This window comes from Protomyctophum bolini, assembly GCF_963924005.1.
Source record: "Protomyctophum bolini genome assembly, chromosome: 14".
NCBI classification, from domain to species: Eukaryota; Metazoa; Chordata; class Actinopteri; order Myctophiformes; family Myctophidae; genus Protomyctophum; species Protomyctophum bolini.
In genome coordinates, this window is record NC_137875.1 from 25,264,621 (window position 1) to 25,289,385 (window position 24,765).

Sequence of the window (24,765 nt, forward strand, 5' to 3'; positions counted from 1 at the left end):
AGTGCTACCAAGTAAAAAAGTTAATTTCGAGCCCTGTACACACATACATATATATATCTCTATCTATATGCACCAAGTCTATATGTCTGTGTGTGTGTGTAATCCACATAACTTGAGAACCGCCCCACAGACTTCAAATTCGACACACCACAGTAGGGGGTGAAGTGCCCAGTGTCGAGTCGCTCGGACCCACGGTTGTCCAGAACCACCCCAAAAAGGTCTCTGCCCGGGCTCTGGACCGGGCCCCTGCCTAGCGCCCATATATGGAGCTGCCCTGTTCTGACCTCACAACACTCCATATTTGAGCATAGCTGGCTGCATAGACTCCATATTTGGGCACGCCTTACAAAGAACTCCATACATGGGCATAACACATAATTGCGAACGCAATGAGCACTTACTATGAGACCTAGCAGATCATGTCTGTGTGTCTGTCTGTCTGTCCGTGTGTCTGTCTGTCTGTCTGTCCCGCTATCCAAATATGGAGTGTGTTGCATCAGCAATCACTCAGCTCCATATATGGGCACAAAAGGGGCCAGGTCCACTCAGCTCCATATATGGGCACAAAAGGGGCCAGTGATTTGTTTGTTGTGGACCTGGCCCCTTTTGTGCCCATATATGGAGCTGAGTGACACTAATTCGTAATTTATTCTAATTGTTATTGCAATTTACGATCTGCGTTCGCTTCCCGCGTTCGCGCGTCTTACTCGTATACTATATTTATACAGAAAATGAACTACTAAGAAATGTAAACATCGGCTTTGCAGCTTTCATAAATCATTCCAAAAGGTGCATAATGTACATTGTGTATCTAAGAATGCACCACCTAGACACTTAATTTAATCCCACACTTATTTAATGCAAAACATGGCATTGAAACTCCTCATTCAATCCTTTTTTTTTTTTTATATATATATTTTTTTTATCCCACGATTTTGTAACCCATTTTTCACCCCTGTGTCAATCATCTAATGTGATCCTGGGCTCTACACACCCTCCACCAACCTAGTCCCCATATATAGGGGACAAGGGGAGAGCAACGGACTTGAACTCATCCTTCCTTCATGCCTTAGTGTCCAAGTTGCTCCTTTACACCTGACAGGGGGGAGTTTCCCTGGTTGGACGTATCGCGTGGAAGGAACACGTTATTCCAACCAGTTCCTTTCCCCTCCATCAGGTGCCCCGGCTGGCCAGGGGGAGGCAGTTTAGTGACCAGGATTACTGCATGTTTTTTGTGAGGGTACCTACCCTAGGGGACACGGGGAGAACATGCAAACTCCACACAGAAAGTCCCTTTCGCCAACCCCGCCTTCGGGTATGGGCACTGATGACGCGGAGGAGGAAACACGCCGCCAGCATCCACAGCGTCCCGATCGGGAATCGAACCCAGGACCTTCTAGCTGTGAGGCGACAGCAGTACCAACTGTGCCAACTGTGCCACCGTGCCCCCTCATTCAATCCTTTGTGGAATAAAAGTCCAATAAACTTCTCTTCTGTTAATAATTTCATCATCGTTACCACCTCTCTCTGGCACCTTTATTTCACCTTTTCACGCTCATAGTCTGTCAATCGTCTATTTTCATTAAGCATAAATCGGGTTTAACTGTAGGAGTAGCTTAGGAGAATTGCTTGTCAGATGGAAGAAAAATAAGGACTGTGCTCATGAGTGAGTAACTTAAATGTTCCAAGACCATAATGTATACGGTCTATCTAATTCTACAGTATTATGCTGCGTTCAGGTACCTCTGTTCTTTCAAAGGACAGTGAATGCACAGCAACATGATGAATTTAGCTCTGTATGTGGATGTGCATAAGAGTGAATACATTCCTACTACTTTAATGGTCTTCCATTAACCTCAAAACATTCACAGCAGAATTGCTTCATTTGCACAGTAAAACTCTGGAGCAGACAATAACTTAACTCCTGAGGGTTGAGAGTGGACCCTGGTTGGTAGGTTCTTACACTCTGAGGGTTAAGTTAACACTCTGCAGGCTTGATTTTACTATGTGGAAAAATACGTGTAGCCCCCCTGTCCCCCTTTTCCATTTACGCTCTCCTCTCTTCTTACCATTCTCTCACTCGATTTCTCAATACCAGCTGTCTGGCCCTCTTTTCCATTTGTAAACTGAACGTTCTTAGCTAGTAAAAGCTTAGCTAGTAAAAGTTCAGAATGTTCAGCAGTAACTATTTTAGCTGTTGGGCCTCCTCCATGTGTAAAATAGACATTGGTTCTCTTGCTAATAACAGGTTTTAACCACTAAACTGTACATCACACTGAGATGCCAACTAACCATGGGATAGACAAGCTACTGTGTGTTTGTGTGTGTGTGTGTGTGTGTTCATAACTTTGAGTTTAAATCTGTCAGACACCAGTGGGGGGTCATATGAATAGCTTCACGTAAAAGCTGTCCCACTGTGACGAGGTCACTGGGGATAATTAGTTAATTAGAGTTGTGCTAAAAATAGCGGCGCTGCTTCTCTCCTCACCTCTGCAACCAACTGGATGGACTATTATAAGTCAGCTTCTCAGAACCCTGCAAGTTTGCTATTTTCCCCAGGCTGGGCTACCTAAACAGTTCCTAATTTAAATGGTTTTCGAATGAGAAAATGATACAAAACTGTTCCACCTCAAATTAGTTATTTTTGTTAGTAAGTATTTTGTTGCCCTCACTTTTTCTTAGTGAAATATTGCATGCGAGAGAGAGAGAGAGAAAGAGAAATGTTAGTCTTGTACCAGATTGTTGTTCTTCTTGCTCTACTGACCCTTAAACAGAACAGAGTGCATGATGAGTCAAAGCTAGGGTGTGGCTATTTGGCAAGTTTACTGACAGGAGATGAGCCACAAGTGCACCAAAACTTATGACCATTGGGAAAGTTAGTCTGTATACAGTATACTCATCATGGCCTCATATTCTATGTAGACATAGATCTACACAAGTTCCCCCCTTTATTATTTTCCAAAATGTTATCAGATCCCTTCTGCTTTCCATGTTAGAACTGAATAAAGACATTTGAAAGATGAAAAGATTGGTCGAGTTCAATACTATGAGCTTGAGCGTCAGAGGGAGTAAAAATGGGGTCCCTGGACAATTAAAAGTTTTCAGAACCCCCAAAACATGCCAATTTCTTTGGTTCTTTTGGTTCCACTCACCCTTTGATGGCTTTAGGAAATTATGGTAATTGAGGCATGGAAAAACTAACAGCATGTGCCTGCAACTTCCTCTAGTCTAAAGTATACATGAGCTACTACACACGCAACCTCTGAAATGTGTTATGTTATATCGTGTTTAGGTGATATATAGTGTCTCAACCAAAATCTAGTGTATCAACACTCATGTGGCAGCTCTCTAAATACATACACTGATACTCTCATATTACACCACACTCATGCACGGCCATTCTTGGACATTGAGAAATGCCTCATTAAAGGTTCTCTATTTGTGATATATTTTATGCCCAGCTTTTAGTGTGTGTGGTGTGCAAACACAAACTTTATCCTACACAAACATTAAATGCCATTGATAATGAATGGACAATTTTGAGTGTTTGTGAAAACAGTAACACAAACATTGCAGCAGCATAACACAAACATTGAAGACATGGTGAGGACGCAAATTCTGATTGGCCAGAATGAGATGATATATATTATATGATGATGTGCGATGATAAGAGCGCCCCTCACTGTTTTTATATAAAAAGGAAAGAAGCTAAAGCTCTATATTCTGATACTAATCATTGCAGGGGTTTTCAACTGATTGTGAATGACGGACCACCCTGACTTAAATCAACCTGGGGACCATTGTTGTGTTGAGTGAGGATATGGGCTAAGATTAGTGCTTTTGTAACAATTGCTATGCATCCCATGTGTATTGTGTATACATCCTACTGTTTCGCAACCATTGACTACTAATAATGTCCTAATTATAATTACTCAATCAGACAATCCGATGCACTTCCCCCTCTTTAGATTCAAACTCCCTTTTTCTGTTGAATTGACCTCCAACTTCTCAGTAAATGACTACATGGATGGTCATCATATAGTCATACAGGTCATTAAGTTCAGTTTCTCCACTAGCGGAAAGAAAATTAAAAACAAGAAATGACAGGTCAGGTGAAACAAACGCTGTCTCTGTTGTGCATCTTTCCTGCTCTCCAGTTAGCTCATAACATTAGCCGCGCTCCGCTGCGGTGTGTGCATATGGGTGTTGGGTGAAATCATCCCTTCCGCGTGCGTGTGTCATAGCTTAGGAGGCAGGCAATCATGACTAGGTCGCTATGTGTCAGAGTATGGGTCAGATTCCCACAAAGTTTGTGCACAAACACTAAAAGCTGGACATAGGAGGGCTAGTGCCCCTCAATAATCAGACGAAATTGGAAGAGGTTATTTCTCCCAATTGGATGAAATTTGTGATTTGTGAGACAGCATGTAGTGCACTCAACTCTTGCCTCAGTTTATCTTGTTCTCACACCGAGTGGCACGTGTGGCATGTGTGACTACGCATGCACACACATGCCTGCCTGGGAAGTGAAACTGTGTTGGTTACTTTGTTTGATTGCCCAAACTGATCTCCCTCCTGCAGTCCAACAATCAAATAATTGTTCAATTCTTGGTGTATGAAATCCAGCACACAATCATTTTAGGGTAGGTAAGGTCTAGCCATAGTTCAGACATTTTATGAATTTTGTACCAGTCCACAGGCAGAGTTGGGGAAAGCACTGTAGGTTGGTAATAATTACCTCAAGCCTGTATTACATGTTAAGTGTTTGTGTCACACTGATTGACAAAAAGCCTACTGATTTAACCTGCATCATGAAAAGGATCACTATACAGATGTTTACAGGAGTGGATGTTCTGCAGGTAGGCAGTTAAGTAAGCCTTACCAAGCCATGAGGCCCATAAGGAGCCTATCTCCTGTTTCCTTGGCGTGAGGCAGCTTGATGTACAAGTACACCCCCTGGACATGACGCTAGTATGTCGCAGGGAGATACCCCAATCCAACTCTTGATGCCGAGTGCCAAGCTGGGAGGCATTGGGTCCTATTTTTCAGTCTTTGGTATGACCCGGCCGGGGATCGAACCCTGACCTCCCAGTCCCAGGGCAGACACTCTAACCACAAGGCCACTGAGCTGGTCTGGTAGGCAGTTACTGTAGTTTAATTATCAGACTTAGACACATGAGTCAGTGCTGTAGTCTAGGTTTTTTCAGACAGTCACGGTATACCATAATTATTCCTTGTGGGACATGCACACGTATAGGCTATACCATTGCACGTGGTTAATTAATATGCACACGTACAGTATAGGCTATACCATCTCACGTGGTTAATTAATATGCACACGTATAGACTATACCCTTGCACGTGGTTAATGGATGAAATGGCTAGTAGTAGACAGTATATGTTTTTTTCCAAAACGGCATACTGGAGCGTATAACGGTAGAACACACAACAACAGTACAACACCACTGACATCAGGGTTAGAGCTCAACAATGACCGCCCTCTTTTGAAACCGATCTTGTGTTTTGTTTTCAGAAATTAATGTTCCATTAATTTACTGCAGAACTGGAAAACACAAATAAGGCGAAGGTACAAAACTGTGTAATTATCATCCCATTTATCATCCCATAAACCATTGCTGGACATCTTCAAGAGATTATAGTGTTTATTAATAAGTAAATTGCAAGTAAAAGAAGCAACAGGGCATGGAGACTGGGTACACTGCTGTCATTTAGAGTTCAAGGAGTGTGAACATGTGCACTCATGTAGCCAACTGCTGCTGTAAAAGAAAAGAATAAACATGCATCTGTCTGTCTCTCTCACCCTCCAGCTGGTCCTCTCCTACACTCTGACCTCACTCTTCAGCTATGCAGAAGTGTGGGGGTGTGTGTGTGTGTGTGTGTGTGTGTGTGTGTGTGTGTGACACGTGGTGCATATGAGAAAGAAGGTGAAAGGGAAAGTGTATGCATGAGTGTGTGTAATATAGGAGAAAGAGTGCGTAGACTGTAAATCTTTGCCAGGAGGCATGCCCTACCCCCCTCTATGTCTTTCATTTTTTCCACTGTCTTTTTATCAAATGTTTCATAATTTAGTCATTATGCCAATTCACCCATGTAACTAACTACTGACCTTACTGGTTGGTCTTGGGGAGGGTGTAGACAACCACGTCTCCTCTGAGACATTTTACAGAGAGGGTGTAACTGTAATGCATTCAGAGGAACATGCCAATATACATCCCAGTTCTAAATCTAACCCGCTGAATGTTGGTACCCGCCATATTCCCATGAGTCACGTGCAACCTCAACGTTATCATGTTCCTCCTCTGTGTTTTCTGGCTCCCATAAGTTTAGTTTATTGAAGCCTTTGCATTCAACAAAGCGCAGTGGCATGTCTATTGCGCTCATCTGTGTGATGTGCTGGGTTATCTTTTCAGATCAACCAGGAGCACAGCGGCAGCGGGCCGGGCAGTGAACAAGGCATAGGTACAGGCTTGCGTTTTGGATATCTACAGCGTACTCTCGGTTTGGAGATTCACGTCCAGGTGTTTATACCAATATGAATATGAATTATCATAGATCAAGTAAAGATTATTATAGGCATATGCCAGTTTCACTGATGCAACCTACTGTAAGCCTCCATGCAACCTTCAAATCACAGTACTCGCAGACGTTGCTCTTCTTTTCAATCGTGTCTGTAGCATTGTGTCTGTAGCATTGTGGACCAAAATGAGAACAAGCTTCATTTATTTTGTGTCTAATCCACGTTGGCGTTTTTGAATGGTGACACTGTTGTGAAAATTGCCAATATAAACTATAGCTACATTCACTGCATTGGGAAGTAAACTCACAATGCCAGGCTGCAGTGCTGTCTGACCAGCGCTCTGCAAATCATTACTAGGTTTTTTACAACACATCAATATCAGGATTATTGTATGAGAAAAGAAAAAGATATGTGCTTATAAGAGCTCCACCCTGCTGTAGGCTACAGTTATGTTCTTATCAGCTCACACACACACACACACACACACACACACACACACACACACACGGTTCAGCATGATAACACGGCTCAGTAACCCTAACCACAACAGATATTTCTTCCACCAGCATTCCATTAGCCATTACATGTCCTTTTTAAATCACTTTCATCTATCCACCTCTTGCACTGCCTTTTATTTAACCTACAATTGACCCAGAAGAATACATATTTTGCATTAGAATTGATTGTGCAGGTAAGTGCAGGTATGTGCATGTTAATAGACGTATCATTGTAGAACTTTCTAATCCTGCTAAGAACTCTGTTAGGCTAAGCTATGGAGCCACTGTACCTGTATGTGCAGAGACAAGGCTGAATGTCCTGCCTATTTATGTCCACCATGTTTGTTTGTTTATTTATTGTGTATTTATGCATTTAATTTGTATTATTATTATGCATTTTGTAATATGTTTTATGTGTTCTGCACTATGGACACCCCTGTGAGTGTCTTGAATAAAGTTTGAAAGCCACACAAGAGCATATAGTGAGTGAACTGAAAGCTAAGCATTTCACTTGTACACTCCTGTACAAACACTGATATGGCTAACATCATAGAAACAATAACAAATAACAACAACCAAACTGGATGGAAGGAGCAAAATAAATCAATACGTGAGAAAGTGAGAAATAAATAAGCGAGAAAGACAGGCAGACATAAGTAGTTTGAGGTCAGATGATGATGATGATTTCCGTTGCCAAGGGCGATCAAAACAGTTAGAGGTAAAGGATGTGTCAGGACAGGACAAACAGAGACAGAAGAATGTTGCTCAGCAGATCACAGAAACACATTCGTCATCACACGTTACAATTACAAATGACTAGGCAAGAGTTGTTGCTGTCCTACTTAACTTCTTATTCGTATTTAATTGACCGGGGTCCCCAGACAAAGCCCCAGACTTTTTTGCCTCTACACCAAATCACTTCAGCCAATCTACTAGCACACAATGCGCCATATTATGACCCATTGTTTGACCCTTTGTGAACTTACATCTGCTATTTTTGCTGAATTTCTGCCAATTTCCGCATAATGTTTTATATTATTATCTTTAGCTCATTCAGGAAAATAAGAAACTAATTCAACATTCCAATTAAACAAATTCCCGCCAGAGTGCTATAGAGGAATGCTTTCTCAACGATCTCGGTGACCGGACTGACCTGCCGTCCAAGTTCGGCTCCCGTACCGACCTAGAAGACATGGTCGCCGTCAGTCAGTAGCGGATTGCGCTGTCTCTGTCTACTGTATATTTATTTTTGTGCCATACAGTACAGTCCATACAATATCTATCTCTCCCTCTGTATGTGTGTGTGTATATATATATATATATATATATGGTGGCGACCATGTCTTCTAGGTCGGTATATATATATATATACACATGCACAGTCCTGTGTGTGTGTGTGTGTGTGTGTGCGCAACGTGCGTGCATGTGTGTGTAAGAGAGACAGAGAATATTATATTTTCTAGTTATCCGGTTACTAGTCAAAATATTCCTCTAAGAATACACACAGGCACACACACACCATGCATACAAATGTTGTGCGCAAGGAGGGATGTGTGTGTGTGTGGGTTATGTATGTGCACGTGTCAAGCAACTGCATAGTTCTAGCATAGTTCTTCCCGTACAAACGTAGCCTGTAATTACAGAGAGCCCTGCTGGCCAGTCTTGAGCCGACTCCCTCGACCAAAGGCCTCTGCACCGCACACGGCCCACTTGAAGACACTGGTTACCAGATAGGATCACTTCAGTTGTCAGGGATGCTCGAGGACACTGTCAGCATGGTAAACAGCAGCCAGTGGTGTTGAATGAGTTATAGGCAGACCTTGCTTTTGGATCATATGGGTACTAGATTTTAGAGACTGTATGTTGGCTCTATAATTTAAAATTAGCAGCCACTTAACATTTCCACTAGCCAAAACGATATCCTTGAAGTAGCCTGAACCAGATTATGAGAATCGCTGCATCCATTTCAACATAGTCTATTTATTAACAAAAAAGAAACTTCAAGTTGTATTTATTTTCATTGTTCAATTTCAATGAGAATTTAAAAATAAATCTGTACGCTTGGAGAAGTCGAGGGGCGACAACGCAAGCGTATTTACGTGGGCGCGGTCCTGTGAAATTGTCGCGTACGTGCTCGTTTCGTGCACGTGTCCATGACTAACCAGACCTGGATTCTATTTAGCTATTTTTTTAACTTGTGTCATCGCGCCCCTCATGAGCAGACCTGGAGCAGACCTGTCGTTGATCCAGGCGACAATGTATGCGTTAATCGATGCCCGTCTGAAAGTGCCTTGTCACTGTATTCACACTGATTTGAGATTTGTTTTAATTAAATAGGCCTTTCATTGCCTTGTGCAATAAAAGGCCTGCAACCAGCCCTGGGGTCACACCAAACTGTAAAATGGTCAAATGGTGGCGCTGTAGGAAAAGACATGGGGTTACCACAATCAGGAGGGTTCATCCTGGAACCCAAGGGGTGAAGTGATGGATAGGCCGACAAACAGCCATCCTTAGAGCCCCCATCACTAATGGGGCAAAAATAAACGTTAACACCGCAGTCAAATATCTTGACATACCGTAGTGTAATTTTCCTAACTTGGCTAACTAATGTGAGAGAACAATAGCTGTCACTGTTTGTTTTGCATACAGTCGATTCTACCACAGACACAGCCTTAGAGCAAGCACATGGTTATTACCACATGACACAACTTGGGCCGTCAATGTCATCACGATAATGACATTTTACGTGACAATTAATTCTCATACAAATAATTGTGATTAACAATTTAATTGTGTTTTTGACGTTTTATTTATACTTTAAAAATAAATAAGAAATAGTGGCAATAGCAAATCTACAAGCTCAGAACATGCGTTGCGAGCTTGTAGATTTGCTATTTCTGCTATTTATTTTTTAATGCTTAAAGTATTTATGAAACTTTTTCAACATGGAAACAATTATGGCAATTATGACGATTATATGCAAGATAACGTGATTATTTCAAATAATTAGATAATGGTGATTATTTCAAATAATCAGGCTATGATTAGGTGATTAAGTAATAATAGTGGCAGGCCTATATATGTAACATGGATTAGTGATAGAACTTAATTTAGTACTTAGTTCATCAATCACCCGCAGAGTTGGCTAGTAACCCACATCTGGCATGTGGGCCCTGAATTCTGATGGTACATGACAACATAGTACACACAAGTAAAGTTATTTTTAAGACATATTGGTAACTTTAATATTATGAATATGTTTTTTTCCCCAACAAATCGACTTGTGGAATTTGTTTGACATTGTGACGTATTATAGTCCCTTTCCATTGTTGGCGTAGTGTGCGCATGTGTGTGTGTGTGTGTGTGTGTGTGTGTGTGTGTGACTGTGTGTGTGTGCAACAGTGACGCCTTTTACTGACCTGCTTTCCTGTTTTTGTGGAAAGAAAATGGCCAAGGGGACAGAGGCAATCACTGCCTCCCCCCCCCCCCCCCCCCCCCCACACACACACACACACACACACACACACGACAGGGTGTAGTCTAATCAATGGGGGGTGACGCTATCAGGTGTTTAGCTTAGCCTATTGACTGTGCACAGTAAAATGTGAGTGTTGATTTAACACAGACTGTAAAAATGTTCCTGGGTTTTACTGTGTAAGCTCAATATACAAATTCATATCATTCTGTCTCCCTTTCTCTCACTGTCTCACCACCACTCCCTGAGATGAGGCGATCTCACACAGAATGGGGGTATTTCTCACTAAGACTTAAGAATGCCTTGCTAAACCAGCCTTCTCTGGAATAGTGCTGACTCACTAACCTCAATATGCACGCACGCACACAGTCACGCACACACACACACACAAACACACACAGTCACACACACACACACACACACACACACACACACACACACACACACACACACACACACACACACACACACACACCTTCAACTGATTTCTATTTACTCCATTCATTCCATAGCCACATGTGTAACGGAAAGTGGTGTACTGACAAAAGGTCCACTTCTACAATAGAATGTGGACATGCACAGTCTGCACACGCATGTTTACACGCACACACAAACAAAAGAGAAATATAGCTACATACAGTACATCCTGATGATAGGTTCAGGTTTACCTATGATCCTAGATTACTGATGCACTACACTGTCTACATAGATATTACCTTATGTTTACATTGCTTACTGTAAATCGCTCTGGATTAAGAGCATCTACTAAATGCCTAAATTGTTATAGCCACATGTTTCAGGATGCGTTGCTACACTTTTGATGATTGCCGTTACTGCGACTAATAAAACATACACTTTCACACTCACACACACTCACACACACACTCACACACACACACACACACACACACACACACACACACACACACACACACACACAAACCTCAACTTCCATTCCATGTCAATACATGGAATCTGAGCTATGTGTGAGCTCAGTTTGTGTGATCCATGTAGGCTAGTCTCTCTGTCATTCCAGGTATCAACAGTGAATTTGTTCTAACAGGATAGAAATGAAACCAACCTCAGGGTTTTGAGAGTATCAAACATGCCAGCTTCTTGCCAGGTGTGTGTGCAACGTGCTTGCAATGTGTGTGTGTGACAGAAAAGGCAGAACATGCAGTTACATGAGGACTGTAACCTGCTTCACAGTCTGTTGTGTTTTCATCAGCTTTGCTACTGACAGCACGTTGTCAAGCAAATGGTCATTTTCTAGTCAGACTAGTCTAAACACTGGAAATTTTGATTTAGATTAGTTTTCCTGAGGCATTCTAGACTGCCTCAATGTAAACGGTAGCTACATCAGAAAACATCTCACTTACAAACATGATTACTTCTGGGGAAGATGATAGTGCAACTGTCAGTATGTCACTACAGTATGTAGCCACTATGTAGCCTAATTACCAGTAAGACGCCTGAGGGCTGGTGCTTTGGCATGGGGGGTCAGATCAACATGGAATGAATTCTGTACTGGCCATATATGGAGCATGTCTTGAGTGTATAGGGTTTGATGAGGTCAGATCAACATAATGGAATGTCAGAACAGGTCAGCTCCATACAGTATATGGAGATTTAAGGGTGGTAGCAGGGACATTGAGTGTACAGGGTTTGATGAGGGCCCAGGTAGGGCCGGCCCTTAATTTTCGGGCATGTTGGAACTCTAGTTTTCGCTGGCTGCCGGGCGTGGCTGCACTAACAACTTTGGGGCAGGCCCGTCTAGAGTTTGAATGGACAGGTGGGCCTGTTGAGAACTCTAGAATTCGCCGGCTGCCGGGCGGCTGCACTAATAACTTTGGGACAGGCCCGTCTAAAGTTTGAAATTTGAATGAACAGGTATAAGCCAAAAGGGAGACATCGAAGAGGAAGGATGGATGGGGAAGGAACAACATATGGAATGTTGAACAGGTTCTGACATATATCCATCCATATATGGAGATCTAAGGGTTTGAGGTTTGAGGTCAGATGTAGAGTTGCTGGCTAATATTGATGACATCAGAGTTCTCCATATCTGGGCTCAACTGCGACAGCAGGTCGCATTTACTATGACATCAGGGTCTCCACATCTCCATCCCTGATAATGTCACATGATGTCACGAGACCTGGGCACCATAATATGGGGGCTTGCCTGGGGTGACCAACCAACCAACACACAATAGATTCCATAAATTCCATAAATGCGACCTGCAGTCACAATAATCTGACAAGTCAAGAGAACAGTAGAAAAGGGCATTGTGTTTGTTCAGCACCTACACAAGCAGATTGCAGACAGAATTGCAATAAAACCCCAAAGGGTGCCAACATTGTTCACTGCGTTTATTTTTTCAAAGAATCCTTCAGGGTTTTTTCTTTTAGGGGGTGGTGGGTACATTGAGCAGCAAAATAACCGGTAAACTGGAGGAACTGCCTGGCTTTCTATGCAGATTAATAAATGGACAGACAGAAAATACAGCTTTGTTCATCCCAAATGGGGACACTCATTTTCCACCAAATACCATTCAGCACGTCAGCATGAACCAATAACAAGTCATTCCAATGATATTATAGCCTAACAATACACAATAAAGTAATCATAACATGACTATCAGCAGGAAAAGCACCCATCTGCTTCATAACATTACAGTCCATCATGTACAAACAAACAATAAAGTATCCAGGCCAAGGTGGCCTACTGAATTCCTAGCAAGCTCCAATCCTGTAGTCAGAACTCCACAGTGGAGTGGAGGATGTAGAGTTGAATGAAGATTTCACTACAGGATTCCATTCCATCCATATGGAATTAAAAGAAAGGGAACGTATGTCCCTTCCAATCTCACTCCATCAAATCAGGCCTCGTCTCTGTCATATCTCGCGCTTTCTGCCTCTTTTCTACCCTTTTTAATAACAACCCGAATCTGGGTTGAACGAGATCACCAGAGGGAGCTCCACTGAGCTCGTTCAACCCAGATTCGGCACAAACATGGGGTTAAATTTGTTCTACTGCTATGCCACCAAAATGTCCTCCTATGTCTCCTTCAAACCGTCCACAAAAAAGCACCAGTCTGCAATTTGTAACTTGTAACTTGTCTTTAAATGTCTCGATGAATATAATACACAGGACCACAATGGAAACAAGTTTTCCATTCCAACTTTTGTGTTCTTTTAGCATCCTTGTATAATCATACCACTGTACAATTTGCAAACTGTTAAAAGTATTCAATCAATCTACACTTTATTTATTTCTTCCTTCCTTCTTCACCTCTTTTCCTGAAATCAGTCAGAGCAGAGCACAGGAAAGGAGAGGGGCATGAGAAGGATAGAGGAGAGGTGAGCTAGTGTGAGGCTTGTCATTATCTGGATAAAAAATGCTTTCCACTTTTAAGATGCATTTCATCTCAACTCTTTAGACATTTTCCCTTCTCCATAGACCACACACAAAAGTTTCTGCCTCAAACATGTGTGCAGCGTGCGCACACATGCACACACTGTACATGCGCGTGCGCACACACACACACACACACACACACACGTCAGTCCTCAATATTCCCACCACATGAACCATTTAGCATAACATAAAGTAAGTACCCTCCACTATTGTTAGCCCGCCCCGTAGATGTAGATTAGAGGACGACTTAATCAAGGCTTCATTTTATCTATCTTGCTAATTAATTACCCCATGCAGCATAGATCAACAACTTCTGGTACTCAGAGGCATACAGTACATCTAGAGTTCTAAAACCTAATCATCATTTCATTTCATCTGGAGTTGATTAATAACATCAACCTGTGAAACTTCTGACGACCAATCAAGACAACTGGGAATTTGTAGGCTTGATCAATCACTGGACCAAATAGCCGTCTGACATGTTTTTGTGTTTTGTTTTGTGTTTTAGATTAGATCAGAATCAGATAATGGAATATAATATTCTCACTGGAGGAAATGTGTCCTTAGCTTCACTGTGGTAGAATTAAAACCTACAACTAATTACACTGCTAAAAGTAACTAAAGACAATTTGAGAGAGCATCCAATATATATTCATACAATACATTCCAGGAAAAAAATGCTTTCTGCTATGATGCTCCAACTTCATGGAGCAATCTACAACTCGCGCAAAAGATGTATGCCCAATATCTATATGGACAACTTAATAACCTACTCTTAAATCTTCCTGTCGAATCTCAGTATATGTAACTGTTTTTTGACAGTTTTGTTGTTATGGTCTTATTTTGTTGTTTCTGTGTTTTATATCTGTATGTATGACTAGTCCAAATGTATGTTTTTATTGATGTCATAATCAATATCATGTTAGGGAAAATGGTATGCTTGGTTTACTGACAAATTAACATGATTATTACTGAAGGAAAAATAAATCTCTGAGGGTAAAAAAACGCATGTTTTTAACATCTGTAGCATAGACTGGGGGTTGAGCGTGTGTGTGTGTGTGGGGGGGGGGGGGGGGGGGGGGTACATTGTCAGTAGCAAGCATAGCATCTCTCATTTCCTATGTCTCGGATCGGGAAAATGCAGCACATTTGACAGACAAAGAAACAAGTTTCTTGTACTGCGCTTTCACTAGCGAGCCTAAAAACACTTTTGTAGCGTGATACATTTGTAGGCCAGAAACCATTCGCTCAAAAGGAAAGGACACAAGTTAGCACTGAAAAAGGGCTAATGGACAATTTATACTGAAAAACATGACATGATAATTGAAAAATCTGTTATTTTCTGCAACTAACATGGTCACACAAGTATAAATGAGCCTTTGATGTGTAGAGCCGTGCAATAGGAGCACATGGCGTTACAAAGTTTGGGAGCCACTTAAATAGAACTTTTCCTGCAATTTCATAGAAGCAGAGAATAGACCGGAGAGTAGGACAGGAATGGTTGTATTTCAACAGCAGTCTGGCAGTCTGACTAATGGAAACTTCCATTTACCGAAACGCTACGGTAACGGTACATACACAGCCTGACCACTAAGCTATGGAATCTTTACAGTCAGGACAATGGTTATGATTGTGTGTGTGTGTGTGTGTGTGTGTGTGTGTGTGTGTGTGTGTGTGTGTGTGTGTGTGTGTGTGTGTGTGTGTGTGTGCTTGTGTGTGGGAACAATAAGCATCAGCATAATGCCATCCAATTCAACTCAATAACTTCTGTCACATCCCTTTGGATCTGAAGACATGCTGAGTATATTACGCAATTAAGTCGTGCTGCCAGGTCAAACAATTGTTTTAATATTTAATAATTCCATAATATAGTTCCATAGTTTAACACCAGGTCCCCCACGTGGGAAATCAAACATCTACAAATACAAGTTAACTACAATATCCCTATGCCAAGCCAGCTTTGGACTTCAGGTTGAGCTCCTCTGCAACATTCACCCACCTAACCTTTAACCTCCCCACCTCCAGGAAACCTGATCTGGATCACACCAATGTATCACCCAAGATTCAAATCCAGGTCTACCCCGTGTGAAACCAAGCCAAGAGGGAATCCCACCGCCGTTGGCCAGGAGACATTAGGGTTTGTGCTTCAGGCTGAGCTACTCTGCTCAAATAAGGGATCTGTGTCTAGCTTAATTTTGTCAGTGCCTCCTCTAAATATGTCAGGGTTTCTACTCTCACTAGTAGAAACACCTGTATTCCTAGTGAGACACATTAGCGATAAAAGCATCGTGCAATAAATAACATATGATATATTGTGATCAAGTACATTTACTTGGCTTTTTTTGTTCTATTGCTCCCCACCCCTTTCTCCCCATACTGTACATCATGTTTTTCCTTTCTTTATATGATGATTTATTTTATAGAAGTGTATATTTGTACCTACGTCTCTAAATGTTCTGATGAATTTAAAATGGTTGTAAATAAATGTAATGCTTAATCATGGATGGTCCACAAAGTAACAGTTTTTGTATTGACTTGTGCTTTTGTTTGAAATGAACCCATTCTGCATACTGTGAAATAGAATGTTCAATCAATCAAGTTAGAGATATTCACAAACCCAGACTGATCACCATCTCTGTTTCTCTCATCCTGAGCTAGACTTCTAGTCCAAAGTCAAACAGAATGGTCAGCATTGAGACCATAGCCTATGTATTGCTGCAATGACTGTATAACTAAAATATTGGGCAATAAAAAGTGACAATGAATTAATTATTCATACATACATCATGTGATACCTTTTTTATATAATTATTAAAATATTGTATTTTCAGCCCACCCAGATGCTTTAATACCATCCGTAGTTCTGAGTTCAGAGCTGAGCAGTATGAAAGTAATGGAATTACCATTCTACTTAAAAAAAAAAAAAAAGTGTTTGGTCGTGGTACTATGTGGTGAATGTATAAATCTTTGTGGCCTGCGCTTACTGTGAGATTATTCTAAACATTGTGTTGTGACTTGTTCGGAGGTTGTTACCTGCCAGCAGCACGATGGGCAGTAGAACACAGTACAGCAGTCCTATGACCACCTGAAGCTCCATCTCGGCTTGGCACAGAGAATTTCTTCACACTCCCAACGACATTCCTCCAACACGTACTCCTCCTCCACCCTCGACCAGGAATTGCCAATAAATCCACAGCAGTGATACTTAGTTAGCAACTACGTATATTGTTTCAACAGAACATAATGGTGGAATATTGAAAACAGCCAGAAACCGATACTTCGCACAATAACGAGCGATCATGATCACTTCCCCCAAAATGGATCAAAAGTGTCAAAAGAAGCTGTACATTAGATCCCTGTGGTGATTCTACGTTCTATCATCTCAGCTCCCCATGTTTAGAAGATCAAAGCCCAAAAATATATCCACGAGTAGTCTAAAAAATGTTCCAAGAAATTCGCCGACCCGGGGTGTGAGAAAGGCTCCTCGATCTTTCCACGCTCTCCCTTCTTTCTTCCTCAGAGTAAAGTAATAACCCAGTCAGTGTGTTCATGGAAAATGTGATTCACGGACACAGTTGAGCACTGAGCACTGGGACTGTGAACTAACTACACTGTGTAGTGACTACAGCTATGCTGTCACCTCCCTCTGCTGCTGTGTAGTGTGTAGTCTCGCCCAGTTTTGGTACTAAACTATTTGTGGCTTTAGGAGGTTCAAGTAAACTCAGGTGCCTAGCAGACACACTGGCGAAACCGCATGCACAGTTGCGCACGCACGCACGCACACACACACACACACACACACACACACACACACACACACACACACACACACACGCGCACACGCTAAAAGTTTACTGTGCAGAGTTCCACATTTGATCGAATTTTACACCCAGCTTCAAAACATTAGCCTATGTCATATGAATGCAAAATGTAAATGTGTGAGTTAATTCGACCTGTGATGTTGTTTCCTTGTAAAGTAAAATGGCAGTATGCACTGTAGCAAGTGCCAATCTCATCTGGAAATAAAATACAGTTTTATGAGTGCTTGCAACCATATGAAGCAAAACTGACTGATGGTTATAGCCGTTATACCATGCATGTTTCGAGGATGAAAATTAAATAGATTGAACTAACTAACCATCTAACTAACTAACTAACTAACTAACTAACCAACCCTTTCTGGGATATGGACATTTTAAAGGCACATTTAAATAGCCTATTTAATGTCAAAAGTAAATAAAAGGCCCTTTTTTCTTTTCTTTTTTAAACTGCCATACCATCCTGAAAATATGATCTAGTAAACAACAAGTCATTTTTTAGAATGTGTTTACTTTAGGGCCAAAACATTAGGTGACAAATCTATACAAGTTAACGTGTCAGTGTAATGGACGAGTCAGTGGTGACCCCTAGTGGCTGATATGATCAACTATTTTACAGTAAAACAGAAGCTACCCAATGTGGTATCCTGTAGTTCAGGTTCAGCAATCAGCAACATTACATTACATTACAACATTACACACAACTGACACAAGATGATCTTAGATTACATTTTGAGTAGATTGAAATTATTGTTTCAAGCCATTAAGCCATTCTTATATCCTGCCATTCCATGTAATCATGTGTTTCTATCTTTTCACTTCATCAACTTTCGTGATGAAATTTCTACTGCTCTACACACTCCAGATCAGTGGTTCTCAAAGTGGGGTTCGGATACCCCCAGATATCCCTGAAGAGGTCCCCCCAGGGACAGCTAGATATTATTGATAGTTCGAAACTAAATCGAGTTGGACAGGTCTGTACTCTCTCTGACCAATTTGGTTAAAATGTGTACTCTCATCATGCAGGTATGGTGGTCCGTCTGTGGCGGCGTGGCCTAATAATGCACATACGACATACCAAACTTGGGGTCTTTAGATTGAAATGAAAATGTTTGAGAACCAATGCCACTGCTCCAGGTCAGGTGGTGGCGGTAATGCAAATATATAAGTAATTTCCCCAAATCCAAACAACAGCCAGTACACAACAAAGGAGGAGGAGACGTGGAGTTTGTAACCAATAGACAGCGATAGACAGGCGCCCCCTCGCCTTGGGACCAACCAGAGCCATGAAAGCAGCAGCGGGGGCGCGATAAGGGGCGTGGTGTGTGCGTATTTCGCGCGAAAGTTGTTCTGGTTCCTGTTTGGGCATTCCTCTCCACAAAATGATATAAAAACTTGAGCTGTAATCGCTTTCATCAACAAACACATCAACTACAATCATGTCTCAGGCTCGGGTGACGGATTTCTTTGCTCACAGGAAGAAAGCTGCCGGTGGTGTCGATGGATTACGGCGGGGCAAAGGAAAGACCTCGGCGGCTGGTCGCAAAACTAAAGCCACGATCACAGCCGATAGCACCATATCTCTCTGCTCTGCAAAGTCCTCCATACACGAAGAGTTTATCCGAGTGATCGACGAGGCCACCGCGGTTGACGAAGGATCCCCGGGGGCAGCGATCAGTCCTCCACGGACGCCGAAGCGGACTTCGACAGACGCAGAGTTTGACCTGGGAGCCGCTTTGTTCTGCAGTACCGCGGAGCATAGCTCGACCAAAAAGAAAGTACGTGTGGAAGTTGGTAACCGTGACAAGGACGCAGATCCGGGCGTGAAAGCCCCGAAAAAGACCGCAAGAAAAAAGCTGATTCTGGTATGTTGTCTTCTCTTTCGAGTCCCCTCAAGTTCGCATTATCGTGAAACCCCCTTTCGGCAGCCTCTGTTAACTTTTCTGAATGTTGGGACGGTACCACCGTAGGGGCTACGTGAAACGAAACAGCAATGTTTTATTTAGGACGATGTGTCAGCAATGTAAAATACATTATTTATATGTATTAAGACTATTTTACGTGTTCGATCAATTTCACAAATGAACTAATCCCTAATAGGGATCCAGTGCATCAACAATATGTAATCGGCATAAGACATTATAATGCAACATTAAAGCAATTTTGACTTTGTACGCAACATGTTATTGGTCTGCAACGTGGACTGAAATTGAATACGATCAGTCAAATTTGAGTTGAATCAACTCATTGTTTAAGTATAAAGCAAGGCAAGACTTTCATGGTCAACATTTTTCACGTCTTACTACAACTTACACGAACTAATAATACATCCCACGATTCCCAACCCCCAGCCTCATTACCATGTATACCCACAGATGAGTGAGTGGTTTGATCTCAAGGCTTGATTAAGCATTCAGACTGTATTTTGTGTTCAGTGTGCCCAGTTACATTTTCACAATCTTGCCATTCCTCACCCATGGTATGTTTTGTTTTAAATGCAAATAGATCACATTATGGTTTCTAATATGTCTCCTCCTACTGTCCTCATTTGTGTCTCCAGTGTACACCTCAGGCCCCTGTAAGCGCCAGCCGTGTCTCAGAGGCCCCATCACCACAGTCTGCTACAATCCAAAAAGAGACCAAGAGTCAAGTTCACAACACTGCTAAAAGCTCACCACATGGCAGCACACAAGTCACTGCTAAGCAGACTGGAAAACAGGCCAGCAAGGTAAGATGTCTATGTCTACTCAGATAGAAATGGTTAATGTATCAAATGAGTGAAAAGCAGAAATGTGTATTAAAAAAATAATAAATAGCATTCCACACCAATGCTGAGTCTGCGTAATGAGAACCGTCCAAAAAGTGTCTGATTATCCCTTTCTTCTGTCTGTTAGACGTTGTCTAAAGAGGAAATTACGGCACTCAAGTCCCGCCTTCAGAAGATCAAGAAACAGGCAGAGAAACTGTCCAAGCCTGCATGCCCATCCAATGTCAGTCCAGCTGCACATTCACCCTCGACGTCCTCAAAAACTGCCCCAGCGTCTGATGACACAACTACCACCCCTGTTGTTGACACAACCCAGATGTCCACTGTGTCAGATGTTCCAGGCCTCAAGGCCACTCTATCTAGGGCTAAGGATTTAGCAGCCAGTGTACAGAGGAGAAAGGAGGAGAGAGTGAGACAGGAGAGCAAAGAGAGTGAGACTCTGACACTGGAAAGGTGAGTAGTGTGGTGCTTTGTGCCCTTGTACAATAATGTGAATTTGGCAACTGTCAGGGTGTCTTGACTGTCTCCCCCCCCCCCCCCCCCTTCTTTTAAAGAAGTGTTCAATTTAGGGCTGTCATCCTACAAATGACGTTAATCAAGCTTTCACATTCACTGTGCTGATCTATATTTTTCCCATCAGCGATGGTCTACCTGGCTACCAGCGGTACCACACCTTAGCTGAGCCGGTGCCCCCAGGTCTGACACTGCCTTACCAATACAAGCTGCTGGCAGAGATATTCCGCAGCATGGACACTATTGTTGGCATGCTCTACAATCGCTCTGAGACGGCGACCTTCGCCAAGGTCAAACAGGGCGTTCAGGACATGACCCACAAGTAGGTGGAAGTTTTCCATATTAACTAACATTAATGTTCATTGTGGTAGTTTTGGCCTAGAAGTTGGGAGTCGTGATTGGAAATGCATTTTAGCTGACATTTGATTTACTGGTGTCTCTCGACTCTCACCCCCTTGTCCAGACGCTTTGATGAGAGTCAACTAGGTAGGATAAAGACTGTCTTCCCCAATGCCTACACCTTCAGACAGGAGAAGAATATTCCCACCTTCTCGTACAACATCAAGAAGGGCAGCTACCAACTCACTATGGAGCCTGTCATTTGCCCTGGTGAGCACACAAACACTAACCTTATACCATCACTACTGACGTGACGTGTTTTTCAGTTTTATTCCTAATGGTGCGATATGCCCCTGTAAAGTCTTGTGTACTAAGGATGTTTTCCCCTCCTGCAGAGTCGGACAAGAATGAGGCTCGTCCTCTCCTTTCAGCCTCTCGTCTCCTGGAGAGAAGACGTATCTTCCACCAGAGCTTGGTGTCCATCGTTAAACAACACCACCGGGTCAGTCATTACTGCAGCTTTCATTTGAAAGCGTTATCTCTTACTCTCTCTTACATACGCTTACCGGTACATTTGAACTTGAGGTTTGTGGCAAACAAATTCTAGAAATACCCTTAAGGGAATTTGTGCACTAGCCTGGCATGTTGAGTAGACCTTAAACTCCCTTGTCACAAGCTTTTTAATTTAACATTTCTTTCTATCCCGTATGTCCACAGACCTTTCTGTCCTCATCCGTTCCCCAACTGTCTGTACCAGATGACCAGCTGACGCGCTGGCACCCACGCTTTAACGTGGACACTGTGCCAATAGTGGAGTGCAGCCCGGTGCCTCAGCCTCCACACACTGATAAAGTCTCCACGGCCCAGGAGGTTCTGGACAAGGCGCGCTCACTCATGACACCCAAGGTAGACTGGCCTCAAGATTAGAGAACAGCAATGGGTTGATTATCAAAGCATGTTTTATTATATCTATCAAAGTATCAATAATAGAATAAATCATTAACCTTATTAAGCCCTGTTTTATATTGTAAGAATCTGCATGCTCACAATGCAATTCATTGAGCTCAAAATATATCATTTTTTAATATTTCAATATTGACGGGAATTAAGACATTTTTCTTAAATTAATTAACTGCTCAACATGCCATTTTGTCTGGAGCCTATCCACAAAAAATTATTTGATCGTTTTCATTTTGTAATGTTTGTGTAGATGGAGAAGGCCCTGGCTAACATGGCTTTGAAAACGGCAGACACACTGGGGGTAGAGAAGATCTCTCCCGAGACCTCCACGCCTGTTTCCCCCACAGTGACCGTCACACCAGTCTCCACATCTACCACTACAACTCAGACACCAAGTGCACTCAAAGGAGTGTCTCAGGCTCTGCTGGAGAGGGTACGTCCTATGTGCATTACAGGGGCCATCAACTTTCAACTTTTTTTAAGCTATTTTTTTCCCCTGTTGCTAAAACTGCTGTCAGTCTTGTCACCACAGTTCAGAAGAGTAGTGCCCATGCCAGTTCAGAAAATGTATTGACAGATTTCACCACTTACCAGCAAGGTGTCCATTTAGAAGACGGTTGTTGTGTTGACGGATTCACCAGCATAGTACCCATTCAGAAGGTTGTGTTGACAGATTCACCCTGTACCCATTCAGGTGGTTGTAATTCAACAGCATAGTGCTCATTCAAATGGTTTGTTGTGTTGATAGATTCGGGCAAAGGAGGCACAGAAGCTGCAGGCAGCCATGACACGGAACCCTGTCCAGGAACAGCGCCTTCTGAAGATGTCACGTCTTCCAGAGCTGGCCAGGATTCTGCGGAATGTCTTCGTTGCTGAGAAGAAACCAGCTCTGATTATGGAACTAGCCTGTAACAGGATGGTGGCTAGTTACAGATCGGCCCTTTCTACAGGTTTGTTATTATTTAACTGTATCCAAACCAGGCCAAGTCGGTGAGGCTCGTGTTTGCTTCTAACTGAAATGAGCTGCAAATGGAGTGGGAGTTGATGGAGGGACTATTAGCACCTACATAACTGTTGTGGGAGCATGAACATATAGTGTATATTAAGACTGAGGAATTTAAATCAATATGAAATGCATGCATACTTTACTCACTGAACCACATCCTGACTCCCTGGAATGTAATATGGGCAGAAGACGTAGGTTAACTTATGTCTAATTAGTTTCATTCTCTTTCAGGAGAGATGGAGAAACACCTCCGGTTGCTCTCAGAGCTGGCCCCTGACTGGTTAGTCATCCATCCCATCAGGAAGGATTTGTACCTGAAACTGACTAGGAGCATGGAACTCAACGTTGTTGTGGACAAACTCAATGCCAGGATGAAAGAGGAGGAGAGACACTGATGGCTCACAATTCTCCTCCCAAGATTTAAGAACCCAATTGACCAAGGAAAACACATTTTGCATGGTCATTGTTTGAGTCCCAGCTTCTTGTACTCGAATGGAGAATCAAGCTTCACAAGAAGTCAAACATTTTTGGGTTTCTCCACTAAGATTTTTTTTCCATCTAGCTACCTAGATGATTTTTCAGGTGTTTTAGTGTTAAAGATGCTTTAAGTGATATTTTTATTTAAGTTATATTCCGTAGTCATAGCTAGTGTGTTCAGTAACAAGGGTCTCCTTATTGAGACTGCTCTTTATTAAACAAACTCAGATGGGACACCAATCGGGGAAAGGGAAGCCATTTATCGGCTTACATTTTCATAGTGTGCCAATTGTCTGCTAATGTTTAATCACTTCCCTTTTCACATTTATCGTCTCTTCCGATTGGATGAAATTGGTATCCTGACCTGGAAAAAATATATATTTATTTTAAGAGCTGGAGAGACCTGTGTTACTGAACAAATTTATCTATTAAACACTTATTTTAACAAAATAAAAATATGTCACTTAAACCACCTTAAAAGTGTTAATAGTTTCCACACTACTGTGTAGAGGTAGTGTATAATGGCAGCTAATGTGCAATATCTTTTGGTTATGTATATTTTTACTGGCTGTAACCGATTTATGCAAGTTAAATACTGACAACTGAAACATTAGTGCAAGATGTCTTAATATGCACCATTATGTAGCGTTTGTGGATTCTGGGGCTCAAATGCTATCCAGAGACATCCTATGCTTTGTTTATTCATAGACCTACCCTCCCCAATTGTTGAATGTCACTTCTGTTTCAGTTAAAGTATAACTTGTGGATTTAATAAATGATTCGACAAATATTTTGTCCCAAGAAAAGACGGTGTGAAGGGGCTATGTTTTACAAGAGTACAGCAGCCTACTCAAGACAGTGGGCTCATCACAGCACTTTCTACACTGCGGATTACTATCATGGGGGATATCCTGACAGATCTCATCTCACATACAAAAGCTATTATGGCTAGACAAT

The 24,765-nt window shown here is 42.1% G+C and overlaps 2 protein-coding genes across 5 annotated transcripts in view; one reads left to right on the plus strand and one right to left on the minus strand.

Moving 5' to 3' along the window:
• Nucleotides 1–17,539, minus strand: part of piezo1 (piezo type mechanosensitive ion channel component 1 (Er blood group)) — an 86,369-nt gene extending 68,830 nt beyond the window's left edge. For all 4 annotated transcript variants that reach the window (XM_080781782.1, XM_080781784.1, XM_080781783.1 and 1 more), the window contains exon 1: nt 16,962–17,539. In XM_080781782.1, coding sequence (XP_080637908.1) covers nt 16,962–17,025 — 64 coding nt within the window. In that variant the 5' untranslated portion in view covers nt 17,026–17,539. The remainder of the gene's footprint in view (nt 1–16,961) is intronic.
• A 1,557-nt stretch (nt 17,540–19,096) lies between these two features.
• On the plus strand, nt 19,097–24,676 carry cdt1 (chromatin licensing and DNA replication factor 1). The gene is made up of 10 exons (XM_080782528.1): nt 19,097–19,611; nt 20,307–20,474; nt 20,641–20,966; nt 21,154–21,348; nt 21,490–21,635; nt 21,761–21,867; nt 22,083–22,271; nt 22,576–22,758; nt 23,074–23,275; nt 23,563–24,676. Exons 1-10 carry the CDS (start codon nt 19,186–19,188, stop codon nt 23,724–23,726), a joined length of 2,106 nt encoding a protein of 701 aa, XP_080638654.1. The 5' UTR covers nt 19,097–19,185; the 3' UTR covers nt 23,727–24,676.
• Nucleotides 24,677–24,765: the final 89 nt, after the last annotated feature.